The 19,189-nt window shown below is 38.6% G+C and overlaps 1 protein-coding gene across 8 annotated transcripts in view; it reads right to left on the bottom strand.

Annotated features, from left to right (window-relative positions):
* Window positions 1-19,189, bottom strand: part of ATXN2 (ataxin 2) — a 115,152-nt gene that overhangs the window by 19,441 nt on the left and 76,522 nt on the right. For 6 of the 8 annotated variants that reach the window (XM_087424221.1, XM_087424213.1, XM_087424217.1 and 3 more), the window contains 4 exons: window positions 13,064-13,350; window positions 11,479-11,542; window positions 10,523-10,675; window positions 10,084-10,150 (listed from right to left, as the gene is read on the bottom strand). In XM_087424221.1, coding sequence (XP_087280347.1) covers window positions 10,084-10,150; window positions 10,523-10,675; window positions 11,479-11,542; window positions 13,064-13,350 — 571 coding nt within the window. The remainder of the gene's footprint in view (window positions 1-10,083; window positions 10,151-10,522; window positions 10,676-11,478; window positions 11,543-13,063; window positions 13,351-19,189) is intronic. The other 2 variants (XM_087424214.1, XM_087424216.1) reach the window with 1 other exon arrangement.

Genomic DNA, 19,189 nt, shown 5'->3' with positions numbered 1-19,189 from the left:
AGAAAGGAAATGATAAAGAGCAAAAGCCAATGGAATAGAAAAATCAATGCAGCTAGAAGCTGGCCTTTGAAAAGATCAATAATTAATAAGTACCTATCAAGACTGACCAAGAAAAAAGGTGGAAAAGACATAAATTACTAATACCAGAAATGAAATACAGAGTATCACTACAGATCCTACAGACATTAAAAAGATAAAGGAATATTATCAACAACTTTATGCCACTAAATTCAGCAAGTTAGATGAAACAGCCAGCATTAACTTGATAACCAAAACCATACAAAGACATTAAAAAGCAAAGAAAACTAAAGACCAATATCCCTCATGAACACAGACAAAAACCTCCTTAGTAAAACATTACCAAGTCAAGTCCAGAAACATATAAAAAGGATAATACACTATGACTAAGTGTGTAAAGGGGATGCCAAGAATGCAAGGCTGGTTCAATATTCAAATATCAATGTAATTTTTCAAAATAACAGAGCAAATTAGAAAAACCATACGATCATCATAATAATGCTGAAAAATGATTTGACACAATTCAATAACTATTCATGATTAAAAGAAGGGAAAAAAAAAAAAAACCTCTCAGCAAATTGGGAACTGGAACCACACCTAACATTATACTTAACAGTGAAAGATAATGCTTCGCCCCTAAGATCAGGAGCATGGTAAGGATCGCATCACTTCTGTTCAGAAATGTATGGGAAGACCTAGCCTGTGCAATAAGGCAAGAAAAAGACAGACATACTGACTGGATCATGATTATGTACACAGAAAATTCTAAAGCAAGCTACTAGAAACAATAAGTGGGTTTAGCAAAGTGGCAAGACATAAGGTCAATATTAAAAAAATCAAGTGTATCCCTATATACTAACTAGGTAAACAAACGTTGAAAAATTTAAAAACATCATTCACAACAGCATAAAAGATATGAAATACTAAGTGATAAATTTAAGAAAATAAATGCAAAATTTATATAATGAAAACTATAAAACATTGGTGAGATTGAGACTTAAATAAATGGAGAGCGATATCATGTCTGTGGATTGAAAAATTCAATGCTGTTAAAGGGGGACAATTCCCCCATAAACTGATCTTCAGATACAATGCATAATCCCAAGCTGATTCTAAAATTTACTTAGAAAAATGTAAAGAACCTAGAACAGCTAAAAAATTTTTAACAAAGAAGAATAAAACTGCAGGGCTTACACGAACTGATTTTAAGATTTATTATAAAGTAACAGTAATCAAGAAAGTGAGTACTGGCGTGAGGAGGGATACACAGATCAATACAACAAAACAGTTCAGGAATAGACCACACATATATGACCAACTGAATTCTATAAAGATGCCAAATAATTTAACAGGCAAACCAGAGGCTGGTGCTGGGAAAAATGGGTATATATATGTGGGAAAAAAAAAGAACCTCAACATTTACCTCATGCCCTACACAAAAATTAACTTCAGGTCGATCATATACCTAATTGTAAAAGCTAAAACTTGTTAAACTTCTAGAAGAAAACATAAAAATATTTACACCTTAGGTAGGCAAAGGCTTCTTAGTTATAATGCAAAAAAGCATGAATTATAAGAGAAAAACTTGATGAATGGGACTTCATCAAAATTAACAACACTGGCTCTTCAAAAATAAAAATAATAATAATAAAAAACCTGGCTGGGGCCAGCTCCATGGCATCGAGAACCCTTTGGCAGCCTGGGTTCGTGGGTTTGGATCCCAGTTGCAGACCTACACCATTCGTCAGCCATGCTATGGCAGCGACCCACATACAAAATAGAGGAAGACTGGCACAGATGTTAGCTCAGGGCTAATCTTCCTCAAGCCAAAAAAGAGGAAGACTGGCAACAGATGTTAGCTCAAGGCACATCTTCCTCAACAACAACAAAAAACCTGGCTAAGAGTAAGCCACAGACTGGGAGAAAATATTTATAATACCTATATCTGATAAAGAATTTGTATCCACAACATATAAATAACTGTTACAATTAACAGTAAGAAAACAAACCCAATGTAAATAAAGGGAAAAGACTGAACAGACACTTTACAAAGGAAGACTGACAGCCAATAAACACATGAAAAGATGCTCATGATCAGTAATAATCAGGGAAATGCACACTAAAACCACAATGAGGTATGATAACATATCCATTAGACTTGTTAAAATTAAAGACAGACAATACCGAGTGTTGGCAAGGACGTAGAGTATTTGTCACTCTCTTAAGTAGCTGATCAGTTGGAATGTAAAATGATACAATCACTTTGGAAAACAATTTGTCAGTTTCTTATTAATTTAAAAATGCACTTACCATACAACTCAACAATCTCAATTCTAGGTATTTAACCAAGAGAAATGAAAGCAAATGTTCACACAGATACTTAGACACAAATGCTCTTAGCAGCTTCATTCATAATAGCCCAAAACAGGAAATAACCCAAACACCCATCAACCTGTAATGGGTAAACTAATTGTGGTATAACAAAAAAATAGAATGCTACTCAGCAATAAAAAGGAACAAATTGATACAGGTGATAACATGCAATACTCTCAAATTATTATGCTGTTTAAGCCAGACACAAAAAACCATATACTATATGATTCCATTTATAAAAAACTAGAAAAGTCGGGGCCGGCCCAGTGGTGCAAGTGGTTAGGTGTACGTGCTCCGCTGCAGCGGCCAGGGGTTCACCAGTTCGGATCTCGGGCATGCACCGATGCACCGCTTGTTGAGCCATGCTGTGGCGACGTCCCATATAAAGTGGAGGAAGATGGGCATGGATGTTAACCCAGGGCCAGTCTTCCTCAGCAAAAAGAGGAGGATTGGCAGATGTTAGCTCGGGGCTGATCTACCTCAAAAAAAAAAACAACAACAACAACAAAAAAAACTAGAAAAGTAAAATTATAATCTACAGTAAGAGAAAGCAGATCAGTGGTTGCCTGGAGCCAGAGGTAGTGGAGTAGAGTTTGACAAAGAAGGGGCACAAAGCACAATCTTTACATCCTGACTGATGAGGCAGTTACAACAGTAAATACATTCATCAAAATTCATCAAAATGCACACTTAAAAGGACTACATTTTATTGCATGTAAATTACAGAATAATAAAACTGGTTAAAAATTTTTTGAAAAAATAAAGTTTACAATAAAAATGGAAAAAAAATTTTTGGATAGCCATTTGGAAAAGATAAACTGGATTCATACCTTATACTGTATACAAGCTAAATTCCAAATGGACCAGATATAAATGTAAAAAAAAGGAAGTTATATAAATCCTAGAAGAAAAGGCATATGAATCCTTTTACTACACGAGTGGGGAAAATCTTAAAAACTCTAAGTCCAAAGATCCAAAGGTAAAACTCAGGAGAAAACTATAAAACTTACAGGAAAACACCACAGGAGAAAATCTTTGCCCCTTTGGAGTATGCAAATGTAGGAAACAACAGCACAACTGTATAAGAAAAATTGATAATTGGACTCCAAAATTTAAAACTTCTGCTCTTTCAAAGACATTTAAGAGTGTGAATATATAAGCCACAGACTACAAGAAAACGTTCACAATACATACATATCAGAAAAAAGACTTTTATCAATCTATACTCTTACAATAAGACAAAAAACCCAATAAAAAAGGAATGAGGAAAATCTTGAGACTGATATGTAGTAATTTTTAGGAAATACGATGTCTTAAAACAAACAAAAAACCCCCACAGGTGCAGAACAATACATATAGTATGTTTTCTTTTGCATATGATGGAAGAAAAATAAATATCAACAAGGATGGCAACCAAGATAATTTAATGAGGCAAGAACAATCTTTTCAACAAATGATGCTGGGACAACTGAATATCCACATTCAAAAGAATAAATTTGGACCCCTGTCCTCATACTATACACAAAAATTAACTCAGAACAGATCACCAACCATTAGAGTGAAACTATAAAATGTTAGAGCAAAACTATAAAACTCTTAGAAGAAATCATAGGAAATCTTTGTGAGTCTGGCAATGGTTTCTTAGATATGACACCAAGAGTACAAGCAACAACAACAAAACACAAATAAACTGAACTTCCATCAAAATTAAAAACTTAAGTGCTGCAAAGGACACCATCTAGCAAGTAAAAAGAAAACCCATAAAACAAGAAAATGTTTGGGGCCGGCCCGGTGGCGCAAGCGGTTAAGTGCGCGCGCTCCGCTGCGGCGGCCCGGGGTTCGCTGGTTCGGATCCCGGGCGCACACCGACGCACTGCTTGGCAAGCCATGCTGTGGCGGCGTCCCATATAAAGTGGAGGAAGATGGGCACAGACGTTAGCCCAGGGCCGTCTTCCTCAGCAAAAAAAGAGGAGGATTGGCGGATGTTAGCACAGGGCTGATCTCCTCACAAAAAAAAAAAAAAAAAAAAAAACAAGAAAATGTTTGTACATCCTATATCTGATAAAGGATTTGTACACAGAATATATAAAGAACTCTTACAATTCACTAATTAAAAGACACTCTAATTAAAAACTAGGTCAAACATTTGAATAGACTTTTCCCCAAAGAAGATTTGCAAATGGCTGATCAACATCGTTAGTCATTAAGGAAATACAAATTAAAACCATAACGAGCTGTTGCTTTATAGCCATGCGCCATGTAATGATGTTTTGGTCAACAACAGACCGCATATCCGGCAGTGCTCCCATAAGATTAGTACCACGTAGCCTAGGTGTGTAGTAGGCTGTACCATCTAGATTTGTGTAAACACACTCTATGGTGTTCACACGACGACAAAATTGCCTAACGATGCATTTCTCAGACTGTATCCCTGTCTTCAAGCGACACACGACTATATAACCATTAGGATGGATACAATCAAAAAGACAATAGCAAGTGTTGGTGAGGATGTGGAGAAATCGGGACCCTTGTACACTACTGGTAGGAATATAAAACGATACAGCCACTTTGGTAAACAGCGTGGCAGTTCCAACACAGTAATTCCACTCCAAGGGAAATGAAAACATAAGACCACACAAACACTTGTACCCAACTGTTCAGAGTAGTGTTATTCATAATAGTCAAAAAGTGGGAGCAATCCAAAGAGGCATCAACTGATAAATGGATAAATAAAATGTGGTATATATCCACACAATGGAATATTATTCATCTATAAAAAGGAATGAAGTACTGATAGATGCTCCAACAAGGATGAACCTTGAAAACATTATGCTAAGAAAAAGACGCCAGTCACAAAAGACTAACATAGTATTTCATACATTCATATGAAATATCCAGAATAGGCAAATCTATAGACAAAGAAAGTAGATTAGCGTGACTAGGGTGTATATGTGCATGAGGGGAGGGAGTAACTGCTAAAGGGTGCAGGGTCTCTTTCTGGAGTCATGAAAATGTTCTAAAATTGACTGGTGATGACTAGACAACTCAGGATATACTGAAAACCATGAACTGTACACATCAAATGGATGAATTTTATGGTATGTGAATTATATCTAAATAATGCTATTAAAAAATAGAATGTATATTGCAGAAAAACAAATGTATATTTGCAAAAATAAACGTAAGGATAAATATTTATTTTTTTGTGTGTGAGGAAGATCAGCCCTGAGCGAACATCCATGCCAATCCTCCTCTTTTTGCTGAGGAAGACTGGCCCTGAGCTAACATCTGTGCCTATCTTCCTCCACTTTATATGGGATGCCGCCACACCATGGCCTGACAAGGGGTGCATCGGTGCACGTCCGGGATCCAAACCCAGGCCACCAGCAGCGGAGGGCGCGCACTTAACCACTATGCCACAGGGCCAGCCCTAACAGAAAATAATTTTAAATGATCACCTGCTGATGATGGAAAGGACCATCCACCTACTAAGATGGAGGTGATGAAGGAAAGTACAAACAGAAGAAACTGGGATAGGTGCAAGACTTCTCTGAATGATCTTTTTATGTAATTTCCATTTTGAAAGTATACAAATGTTTTGCATATAAAAATAAAATTAAAATAATAAAAAAGATACCCCTACAAATGAAAACGAACTTGATCGGATTAACCTACCTTTCAAATCATTGGCATAACTTAGCGACTACAGAAGACAGTATTATGGAAGTAACAAGGGTACTAACTCCTCACTCTGAAAACTGGCACTTAAAGAATTCTTAGTGAAATAGATATGAAGGAAAAGTAATACTCCAAAGAAATCTTAAATTTTATTCTGTAGTCAGACAAATATTTTGACAATATTTTATACACATTATAGGAAAATGTAAATAAGCCAGCCACTTAGATGGCCACCAATGATCCCGCTGCCTGGTATGCAAATCCTAGTGTAGTCCCCTTCCACACTGTACCAGGTTCGCCTTGTGTGGCAGAACTTACGGTAAGTCACTTCCAAGGTTAGGTTGTGAACCACACTACAGCTTCCACTCACATCAGTTTCTCTCTGAATACTCATTTCGGGAGAAGCCAGCTGCCACATTATCCTGCCAACAGCTCTGGATCTAGAAGCAGATCTCCAGCCCCAGTTAAGCCTTCAGACAACTACAGCTCTAGCCAGTATATTGTCTGCAACTTCGTAAGACAGTCTGAGGCAGAACCACACAGCTAAGCCGCTCCTGGATTCCTGACCCTCAGAAACTGTGAAATAATGTATGTTTGTTGTTTTAGGCAGCTAAGCTTTATGGAAATTTGTGAAAAGATAGACAATAAAGTTACTATTTTTTACAAGATTTTCAGTGTAAGAGAATAAGACATGCAAGCAAAAAGTCACAGAAAAATCTTGCAATGTTAACTTGAACTGGATATATCAATATGCATTACTGAATTTTTGAAAAGAAAAAAATATTTCCTAGTTTTGTCCACTGAAAAGGCCTAGAAGCAATAACTCAATAGCAATGAACACATCCAACGACCACAACATAGTTTCTAAATACTATTTCCCAGCAACAAGAATCAGGGTTCCTTGGAGGAATACTGATCCAGGTCTGGGGTTAGAAAAAGATTAGCTTGAGACATCTTATTTGTAGCAGGAAGTAAGGAAGCCATCAGAGACAAATGAGCAGTACCAAAAGGAAACAGGAGCCAACTTGAGGGGACTGCTCTTGATCAAAGACGGGATAACGCAAAAAAGAATAATTAATCGTCTGAAACACAATAAATACATAAAAGCACATGAAAATCCATGCATTCCTAATATATATACACTTTTAATAAGAAGAAAAGACAAGGGGGAGAAAGTCACATTCTTAAAAAAAAATTTCACTGGACACTATTGAAAGTAACAAGAGCACCAACTCCTCACTGAAAATTGGCACTTAAAACAATTTAAGCACTTAAATCCAAGCATTTATCCTAACCTTCCTGTACAAACTATTTCAGGATGACCAAATAGCCCTAGTTGAAAAGAATAGGCTCTTACAGAATGATTCTAGCTAATAAATGGAGAAGAAATGCTAGGAATTTGGAACCCAGCGTTTTCAAACTCCTAATTGCAGTGGTTTTCAAAGTCTGGTCCCAAACCAGCAGTATCACCAGGCTACTGGTTTTATAAATTGCACTAGAAATGTAAACTCTCAGGCTGTGCCCCAAACCTACTAAATTAGAAACTCTGGAGATGAGGCCAATCTGTGCTTTTAACAAACTCTCCAAGTGACTCATTTGAGAACCACAGCCCTAATGAAAAAATGATGTTAAGCATCAATCACCAATGAATTAGATGAAGGATCAATAGCAAACTTTACAACTGGGGAGGGGAAAGATCAGGCTAACACCACCTGAGCCCTTAATCAATCTCATCATAACTCAAAGTAGGACCAGATACTGGCACTCACAACCATGTATTAAGTATTCTTACCTCTTCCACAAAAAAGTTAAACCTGAATGTAATCAATGATATCACAAGAAGTAAAGAAACAAATCTAGAATGTGGGACGTACTACATAACGACTGGTTTCTGCCACAAAGCAACAGCAGGGGGGAAAATGGCAGGGGAACTACAAAGACATGTAATAAATGCAAGAATGTGTAGATCTTACTTTGACCCATATTCAAAACAAGCCAACTATAGAAATATATTCTTGACTCAATCAGAGTAATCTGATTATAGTGGTTATTAGATGATAAAAAGGAATTACTGTTTATTTTATAAAGTGTGATAGCACTCTGGCTACCTAAGAAAAATGTCCATTAACTTGTAAAAGATACAAACTAAGTATGTAGGAATGAAATGGCATGATGTCTGGGATTTGTTTTAAATACTTCAGCAAAGAAACAAAACACACCTGAAGTAAATATGGCAAAATCTTGATAACTATCGAATCCGAATGACAGACAAAACAAATATTTAATCACCTCCCATCTTCTTAGCATTGCACATGTTTACAGCTGATGTTCTTTGCAGTGTGCCTGTTCTAACTTACCAGAAATGCCTCTACAAAACTGGCCAAAGTACTCTCAGAGTATGTCATTTCTCCTATTAAAACAACAGTGCATCGTGAAGGGAAAGTGCATCTCTCATATCAGAGAGCTATACTGTAGTGCTTGCTTTCACTGCAATCATCTTTTATATTTGAACATAAAAATGTTTCCACTGCATTAAGTAATCATTAAAATAGCAGTAATATATGAACACCTTAATATTAACCTCATTCAAAATGGCACTAGGGCCGGCTCTGTGGCTTAGCGGTTAAGTGCGCGCGCTCTGATGCTGGCGGCCCGGGTTCGGATCCCGGGAGCGCCCGGAGGCACCACTTCTCCGTCCAACGCGAGGCCGAGTCCCGCGTACAGCAACTAGAAGGATGTGAACCTATGACATACAACTATCTACTGGGGCTTTGGGGGGAAAAAGCTGAATAAATAAAAAATCTTCAAAATGGCACTAAAAGAAACTTTCCTCCCCTAAATTTTTTCAGGCCCTCAGAATAAGATTAATCCCATAACTAGATAACTTTAAATTATCTAAGGTAGAGTTCTTTCATCAGGTTCCAGTGTTCTGAGGCAAAGTTAAAGGATATCATATGTGTTAAAAAAAACTATTAAGAGTTTTAATTATTAACATCCACAAATCATGATTATTTCAAACACTTCGGAAAGCTTATTAAGAAGTGAAATTTTTATGTCAGGAGGGTAATTACTGGGCATTGATAAATGCCTTTTTTATAGAAATCATTCTACTTTCTATTGTTTCTCAATAAAATGATAGTCATTAATTGCCCTCAATTACTTGGATGGTAAAAAGGGGGACCGTTTAGCATTTTTCTTTTTTTTTGTGAGGAAGATCAGCCCTGAGCTAACATCCGATGCCAATCCTCCGCTTTTTTTGCTGAGGAAGACTGGCCGTGGGCTAACATCCATGCCCATCTTCCTCTACTTTATATGGGACGCCGCCACAGCATGGCTTGACAAGCGGTGTGTCGGTGCGCGCCCAGGATCCGAACCTGTGAACCCTCGAGCCGCTGAAGCAGAGCACGTGCACTTAACCGCTGCACTACCGGGCCGGCCCCCAAGCATTTTTCAATATTAAAAGATTTCCTTTTAAGATAAATATGTGTTTTCTTCTAGGCTCTTTAATCACACAAGTATAGAATCCAGATTATACAGTTAGATTATACAACATTCTCATTTTAGAGATGAGGAAACATCCCTCTAATAGGATTTTGATGGTTTTTGAAGTAAGCTGCTCTCTGCTCAAATAAATTCTGGATTTGGGGTAAAAAATTTTATGTCAGTATAAAATAAGAAGGTCGGCAATCTGGTAAATTAATTTAGCAAACCCTCTATTCAAATTTAACATTGAAAAATTCAAAATTCAATTATTCTTTCTGAAGAGGATCCTCAACAATCACAACTGACAAGCATGTCTTCTCCCGTTTTTGTTCATAAAAACAAAACCGTATGCATTTGAAGTGTGCATAAGGTATGCTTCTGAATACCGTCTGTAATGCTGTGCATCAAAAGTCAATGCACAGCCTTATCAAAAGTCGAAGCTGAACCACAAATATTTATTCACTATAAACCGAGTTACTTAATTCATGCAGCATGCAGACTACAAGCAAACACAGCCAGGATTATTCTCACCTTTACCTGCTCTATATGTCTTGGCTTGATTCACAGGCATGGGCGTCATAGGTATAGGGTATAAAGGCTTGAGGGAATTAAAAAAAAAAGATTAGGCTCTCAAGATAATAAGACTGTATTTTACCACTCTCTCTTGGTTGTATATTGCTAGCGTGCTAGCTCTGAGGTTTCCTGAGTCTCTGAGTCATTAAAAAATGAAATAACACCCATAGCTAAAAGGAAAAACCCCGAATGACAGTAAATCTAAACCATCTGTCTCACCAGAAAACACTCTCAGCTTTAGGTCCTTATACTAACAACACACCACACCACTGCATGCCTCCCCATTTCAAATACTTCGGCTACTATCTCTGCCTCAAGTCACCGCACACCTCAGAGTGCCTGGTGTCAAATACAGACAACTAGGGAGGGCAAATGCACGTCAAATTCTAGGACTTACTTGCACGCCTGGGCTCACTGGGACTGGATACATCATATTTGGTGCAAAACAAACAGGCTGAGTATAAACTGGCGTTGGCTGCTGATGACCCACCATAGACGGGCTAGGTTGTGCTTGAGGACGAGGTGAAGTTGGGGTAGTAGAAGGCTTTGGCTACAGAAACATAAATCAACTATCTTAAGACGAAAAGCTAAATATTATTGTAATTTGAAGACTGACTTTCCCCACGTTCCTAAGTTTTACTCACTTCTAGTTAGTCCCTTTTAAGGAAAAAAATTATAGAAAATAAACTTACACGTTTCAAATAAAAGAAAAACTATTTTAGCAGAAATTTAAAGTAAAATTTTGCCAATTACTCAATAATATTATTAAAAATAGTAGTGGTGAGGGGCCAGCACCGTGGCATAGTGGTTAAATTTGGCGCACTCCGCTTTGGAGGCCCAAGTTTGTGGGTTTGGATCCTGGCGGGACCTACACCACTCGTCAGCCATGCTGTGGCGGCAACCCATATAAAGTGGAGGAAGACTGGCACGGATATTAGCTCAGAGCTAATGTTCCTCAGCAAAAAAAAAAAAAAAAAGTAGCAGTGATTTTAAGGAACTGGAAAAAATGTTTTCAAAAATTAAAAAATAAATCTATCTTATTACAGATCCAGTAAGAATAATAATAACAGTATATCTATGAACCTGAGAGCCTACCTAGCCAACCATCTTCAAATTCTAAGTCAGACAGATTCAAAGATTTGCCCCAGATCACACCTAATTGATGACAAACCAAGGATCTTATCTATGGCTCAAAAATATCCATTAATGATCATATAAGAAAAAGGAACTTAAACTAAAAATTGTTTTAGCATACTACAACTGAATTTAGATGGCAGGTATGGGAATAAGAATACTACTAACAAATTTATTTTTTTAGGGACAAGATTACTTCAGAGAGAGAAACAAACTTACCTGAGAAAAGGAACGAGGGTTGAACTCCTTTGCATTGGGATTCAATGTTGATTTCCTCACTTGCCTAAACCAGAAAAAAAAAAATAAAGGCCAGTGAAATCTGCATGGAACTTACATTTCTCTGAAGTCTTGTATACCTGACAGTTTTTTTTTTGTCCTCCCCAAAGCCCCAGTACATGGTTGTATACCCTAGTTTTAAGTCCTTCTAGTCCTTCTAGTTCTTCTATGTGAGCTGCCACCACAGCATGGCAACTGACAGACTGGTGGTGTGGTTCTGCGACCAGGGAGCTAACCCGGGCTGGTGAAGCGGTGAGCACCGAATTTGAACCACTAGGACATCAGGGCTGGCCTGACAGCTTTTTCAAAAAATTGCTAAACATATATTAGATTTAAACAATTTTCACTGACAGATCATTACTGCTCTTCGTTAAAACACATAACATATTTCCCACTCCTTAATCTGATAAAGACTGGCTAAAAAAAGGACGAATTTTTTAAAAAGTATAATATACAATGCTCCTCTCAAAGGCAATTAACAAATATTTAAACTGAAAAGACAACAGCCCCTTACAAAATCCCCTTAAAAGCAACCCTTAGGGGCCAGGCCAGTGGCGTAGTGGTTAAGTTCACGCCCTCCACTTCAGCGGCCCAGGGGTTGCAGGTTTGGATCCCAGGCATGGACCAATGCACCACTCATCAAGCCATGCTGTGGAGGCATGCCATATACAAAATAGAGGAAGATGGGCACAGATGTTAGCCCAGGGCCAATCTTCCTCAACAAAAAGAGGAAGATCAGCAACGGATGGTAGCTCATGGCCAAGCTTCCTCACAAAAAAAAAAAAAAAAAAAGCAACCCTTAATATACCAATTCTGTAACATGTGGTATTTTTTAACATGACAGTGTTTCCTACATGACATACCTTGGGAAAAATCATTACTCATAAAAATCATAAAAATTTTTGCCTCAAATCAAGAATAAGCACTCCCTGAATTATCAACAAGCTGCAATCCAAAAGTTCAGCACTAACTGGGTTCTACAGAACCCAGAACAAATAAATCAATGGTAGTTAGGTTAGGTTCTGAGGCTAGCCCACAAAAGTCTATTTAGTCGATAATATATGGCATATGCAGAATTACGTCTATCTTAACAAATCTAACCATTAACTAAAACATCGTTTCTGATGGAAAACACACTGAATTCCAAATAGGGACACCAGATACTTCTCTCTCTTCTTGTGGTGGCAGGTCTTAGTCCTAGCAGCACAGCCAGGAGGCGGGCACTGACTAGCATCCGAGGGATATAGGTCCCAAAAGCCAGTAATGTTTCAACTCCTATACCTTTACAGAAAAGCCTTTCTAAATTATGTCTAGGTTTTTTTGGCATGGGGTGCAAAAATGAGGGAGGAGGGAAGAGGCATACTAATTTACTTAAGATGTCAACTGCTTAAACCAGTTGTTTCTAAGTTGAGGGCTACCTATAAAACAGTCTAAAAGTCCAGGATAGATTTCTGAGTTGGAAGGCCCTGGACACCTTAAAAAAAGGTTAAGCAAGCAAAAGGATGTGCTAATTTCCAGATTTACTCACTCAGCTGCATCTTTCTTCTCCTCTTTATCATCCTTCTCCTGTTTACACCCGGGGCTGGAAGTCTGAACACCCTGGGATGTGACCTCAGGGCCCCTCCTGTGCTCCGCATCACTGAGGAGGGAAGGGGACACGCTGGGGCTGCTGGGCTTGCTGCTGCCGCTATTTTCAATCAAAGAATCCTTAGCATTTGGTTCAATTTTGTCCTTGATCAAATCTCTTGATTTTTCTCCCTCTCTATTTTTGTTTAGCAGTTGATCCATAGATTCAGAAGTAGAACTTGGTTGTAACTAAATAAAGGAAATAAATATATTTTAAATAACTCTAGTAATCAATTTTCTCCATGAGAATAAGCAAACCGATATTATTTGTAAGCATAAAATATATTAACAAAGCTTTTTTCATAATTGAAGAGTAATGTTTTTATTATAAAGCAACAATAACAAAACATCTATACAACACAACCACAGTCATCTAAGCACTGTAATGACCTAGCTTCAGAAGTTAAATATTTACCGAGTGTCAAAAATTGTGCCTGCTGGGTATGGAAAATATTAAATAGTTCCTATCCTCCCAAAGTTTACCATCTGGGTGGGTTCAGATACTTAACAAAATGGAATAAATCCTATGGGATCCTATAGGAAAAAGCAACTTACAGAAAGAGAAGGCTTCTCGGGGGCCGGCCCCGTGGCATAGCGGTTAAGTGCGTGCACTCAGCTGCTGGTGGCCCGGGTTCGGATCCTGGGCACGCAGCGAGGCACCCCTTGTCAGGCCGTGCTGTGGCGGCGTCCCACATAAAGTGGAGGAGGATGGGCACAGATGTTAGCTCAGGGCCGGTCTTCCTCAAAAAAAAAAAAAAAAAAAAAGAGAGAGAGAAGGCTTCTCAATGGAAGCGTCATCTACGCGAAAGCGTCCAAGACGTTTGGCGGGGGGACAGTGTGGAAAAGGGAACAGTCTAAGCAAAAGACACAGCATGTTTAAAATTCCAAGGGAAAGGGAAAAGATGGCCCTGTTGTGAAACAGAAAGCACTAGTGGCTGGAGCAAGGGTAGACATATATGCACGAATGAGTCAAGAAATGACAAACTCACCCAAGAGAAATGAGATGATAAAAAAACTTGAAAGCTATTTTTTTTTTTTTTTTTGGTAAGGAAGATTGGCCCTGAGCTAACATCTGTGCCCATCTTCCTCTATTTTGTATGTGGGACGCCGCCACAACACGGCTTGATGGGTGGTGCATAGGTCCGCACCTGGAATCCAAACCTGCAAACCCCGGGCCACCAAAGCAGAGTGCGCAAATCCAACCACTATGCCACCGGGCTGGCCCCAAGGACTATAGCTTTTAATTTTCAGGATACTGAGAAATCACTGAAGAATTTCAATCAGGTATAGTACTGAGCAGCTTTCTAGTTCACAATGACAAGCAGAGCAGCTTTGTGGAAAATGAATTGGAGGGAGCCAAGTGAGGATGCAGAGAGACCATCATGGAGGCTGGACTAAGACCTGGGCCTGGCCTCGAGAACTGGTGGGGTGGAAAGTCAGAAGTAGGTGGATTCAGAGGGAGACCTGACTAGACATGTTGGTCAGTTAGACTTTCTAAACCCAGTAAGTAAAGAAGGAGACCTCAAAACACAAGTACCATCAAGAAAAGCAGAAGACAAAGATGTCAGTGAAGGGTTTTTAAGTCTGCAGGCCAGAAGAATTCAATGCTACTACTGTCTGAAGGTGATTTAAGATGCCATACTCCACAGAAAAAAGAAAACAGGGACAGCTGAAGAAAATGACAAGAAAAAGACAAGAAGAAGGGCCGCAAGTAGAAGCAGCCAGGGTGGAAATGAGAACACACACAAGCAGCAGCCCCAGGCGGTCAGAGTAAGCCAAAGAGCACCTGCACAGCAGAAGGGGCCGCAGCACAGGAGAGAGACAAGCCATCTCCTCAGCCCCAGGATGGGCACACCAGTGTCAAAGTCTCACTGCTGAGGCCCCTGGCATCCCAGCAAGTGACATTAGACATCTCAAGCTTCTCTGCATCACCAATATAGTCATAGTCCTCAAGTAGCTGAGGGCAAAAGATGATAGGGACATTTATCTGAACCCAGTGGCAATTTAAGTCACAATATAGGCAATGTTTAAGCCAGCATTTATTCACAAAAATCTTCAGTAGAGGCTACACACATAACAGACCAACTGTGTACTGCAGAAGACTTCTTGAGGGTTTACCACAAGGGTCTCTGTTTGAAGCAAAAATGAGACTTCTGTTATTGTTATTCACATAATGGCAAAGATATCTATAGGACTATGAGTTGGACATTGTTCTAAACTACTTACAAACTCATTCATTTAGTGATTACAGCAGCCCTATCTGATGTAGGTACTATTATCGCCATCTTACAAATGGGGAAACTGAGGCACAATTCATGCTTTTGAGCATTCTGCTATATTTCTTATCTGCAGTATACTAAACCTAAGGAAAAACTGATATTTTTTTCCCCCCAAACTGAACCACTTTTTTCTTCTATTGAGGTATAATTGACATATAACATTGTATTAGTTTCAAGTATACGACGTAATGATTCAATATACGTATGTATTGGGAAATCACAGTACGTCTAGTTAACAGCCATCACCACTCAGTTACAATTTTTTTTATGATGAGAACTTTTAAGATTTACTCTCTCAGCAACCTTCAAACATACAATACAGTATTACTGACTACAGTCACCATGCTGTACATTACATCCCATGGTTTATTTTATAACTGGAAATTTGCACCCTTTGTCCACCTTCACCCATTTTCTGTACCACATTTTCTTGATCTAGTCATCCATCGATGGACACTTACGTTGCTTCCATGTCTTGGCTACTGTAAATAATGCCACAGTGAACATGGGGGTGCAGATATCTTTTCGAGTCAGTGTTTTCGTTTCTTTCGGATAAATACCCAGAAGTGGGATAGCTGGATTATACAATAGCTCTATTGTTAATTTTTTGAGGAACCTGCATACCGTTTTCCATAGTAGCTGCACCACGTTACATTCCCACCAGCAGTGCACAAAGGTTCCCTTTTCTCCACATCCTCCCCAGCACTTGTTATATCTTTTTTTTTTTTTATAATTTTTATTTATTTATTTATTTATTTATTTTTCCCCCAAAGCCCCAGTAGATAGTTGTATGTCATAGCTGCACATCCTTCCAGTTGCTGCATGTGGGACACGGCCCCAGCATGGCCGGAGAAGCGGTGCGTCGGTGCGCGCCCGGGATCCGAACCCGGGCTGCCAGCATTGGAGTGCATGCACTTAACCGCTAAGCCACGGGGCGGCCCAGTATTTCTTATCTTTTTGATAACAGCCATTCTAACAGGTGTGAGGTGATATCTCATTGTGTTTTTGATTTCCCTGAAGATTAGTGATGGTGAGCACCTTTTCACAGACCTGTTGGCCCTCTGAATGTCGTCTTTGAGAAAATATCTATTCAGATCGTCTGCCCTTAATCAGGTTGTTTTTTTTGCTACTGACTTGTATGAGTTCTTTATATACTTTAGATATTAACTTTTTATCAGATACATGATTTACAAATATTTTCTCCATTCTGTAGGTTTCCTTTTCATTTTGAAGATGATTTCCTTTGCTGTGCAGAAGCTTTAGTTTGATATAGTCCCAGTTTATTTTTGCTTTTGTTGCCTTTGCTTCTGGTGTCAAATCAAAAAAACCAATGTCACAGCCTATGTCAACGAGTTTACTGCCTGTGTTTTCTTCCAGGAGTTTTATAGTTCAAGTTCTACATTCAAGTCTTTAATCTATTTTAAGTTAATTTTTGTGTATGGTGTAAGACAGTGGTCGTTTTCCCAATACCATTTATTGAAGAGACTGTCTTTTCCTCATTGTATATTAGCTCCTTTGTCCTAAATTAATCAACCATATATATGAGTTTACTTCTGAGCTCTCTATTCTGTACTATTGATCTGTGTGTCTGTTTTTATGCCAATACCATGCTGTTTTGATCACTATAGCTTTGTACTACAGTTTGACATCAGAGAGTGAGATGTCTTCAGTTGTGTTGTTTTTTCTCAAGATTGCTTTGGCTACTCAGGGTCTTTTGTGGTTCCATAAAAATTTCAGGATTGTTTGTTCTATTTATGTGAAAAATGACATTGGAATTTTGATAGGGATTGTATTGAATCTGTAGATTGCTTTGGGTAGTTTGGACATTTTATAGAAAGACTGAAATTCTTTTTTTTTTTTTTTGAGCAAGATTTGCCTTGAGCTAACATCTGTTGCCCATCTTCCTTTCTTCTCCCCAAAGTCCCAGCAGATAATTGTACGTCATAGTTGTATATCCTTCTAGTTGCTCTATGTGGATGTCGCCTCAGCTTGGCTGGATGAGCGGTGGGTGGGTCTGTACCCAGGATCCGAACCGGCAAACCCTGGGCCACCGAAGCGGAGCGCGCGAACTCAACCACTACGCCACTGGGCCGGCCCCTGAAATACTTATGTAACTCAGATAACAAGAAAATCTTGATCGCCAGTACAGTTGTGGTCATCTATATTTTGGTAATAGGAATTAATATTTATTGAGTACATACTATGTGTCACATGATATTAAAGACTTTACAGACTGCATCTCATTTAATTCTCACAAGAACATCATGAACAATTATTCCATTTTGGCTTAGGGGAAGTAGATAACATGCCTCAATGTTATACATACAGTGTGTGTGGGGCAAGATTTAAAACCCAGATCATCTACTTACCTCCAAAACCCACACCATTAACCTATAACAGATCACATTACTAGCAATTCATCACATTACTAGCAATTCTTACAGAAATAAAGCTATCAGCACCCAGCACATAGCTATATTAGAGCCTGCAGATAGCTCTAAAGGGGAAAAAAAAAAAAAACCCACAAACCAAAGGGTACTCCTATTTCCGTCTTAATGAAAGACCAGAGATTTTTGTGAACCATCACAGTTCAAGGCCATGGGAACATCATGCGAGTGGCTCTAATTTAACTGAACAATGTAGTACCTATTACGTATTCGCTACCGTCCAAAGCATTGTGAGAAGCTTAAACACACAGATGGCCAGTACCATGTTTTACTAGCCATGTGACTATGGCAAATTATTTAACTTGTCTTTGCCTCAGTTTCCTAACATACACACTGGGGATAATAATAGAACCTGCTTCAAAGGGATGTTAGGACAATAAAGAGTTTATCACATAAGCACTTAGAATTTTCTAAGTGTCTGATACATAGGAAATATCAATAAATGTAAACTAATAACATTATTTTATCTGAAGAGAATATAAAGCTCACTTTCAAACATTTTTAAAAACCATTTCTTTGCTTTCTAGTACTCACTTACAGACCAGAAAGTTATTCATAAGAGACTTTAATAGTACTTTTGATTATTCAGGCCCCAAACAGTAATAAGACTAGAAGTCCTAAGGAGATAAAGTTTTGTTTTTTTTTTTTAATTTTTTATTTATTCATTTATTTTCCCCCCAAAGCCCCAGTAGATAGTTGTATGTCATAGGTTCGCATCCTTCTAGTTGCTGTACGTGGGACTCGGCCTCGGGTTGGACGGAGAAGTGGTGCCTTGGGGCGTGCCCGGGATCCGAACCCGGGCCGCCAGCATCAGAGTGCGCACACTTAACCGCTAAGCCACGGAGCCGGCCCCATAAGGAGATAAAGTTTTAATGGTGCACCTACCCAGATTTTAAGAGTCAAGTATTAAAGAAGGTTTACAGACAGCTGTGAACTGATAATATGAGAGCCAAAATGTTTTCTACTAAATGAAGAAGTCATATGCTTTTTAAAATACAGTCATGTCACTTAACGACAGGGATATGTACTGAGAAATGCGTCGTTAGGCAATTTTATCATTGTGCAAACACCACCGAGTGTACTTACACAAACCTAGACAGGATAGCCTGCTACACACCTAGGCTCTATGGTACTGATCTTATGGGACCACCATCGTATATGCAGTTTGTCGTTGACTGAAATGTCGTTATGTGGCGCATGACTGTACTAATTCTAATCGAGATAGTGTGGTACTGGCATTAAGGATAGACATATAGATCTTTGGAGAATTGAGAGTCCAGTAATAAACCCTCACATTTGTGC

The sequence above is a fragment of the Ceratotherium simum genome, chromosome 35 (assembly GCF_057802395.1).
Source record: "Ceratotherium simum simum isolate JZ-2026a chromosome 35, ASM5780239v1, whole genome shotgun sequence".
In the NCBI taxonomy this organism is placed as follows: domain Eukaryota; kingdom Metazoa; phylum Chordata; class Mammalia; order Perissodactyla; family Rhinocerotidae; genus Ceratotherium; species Ceratotherium simum.
The sequence above is the reverse complement of the archived record's forward strand: the minus strand, read 5'-3'. Positions and strand labels throughout refer to the sequence as shown.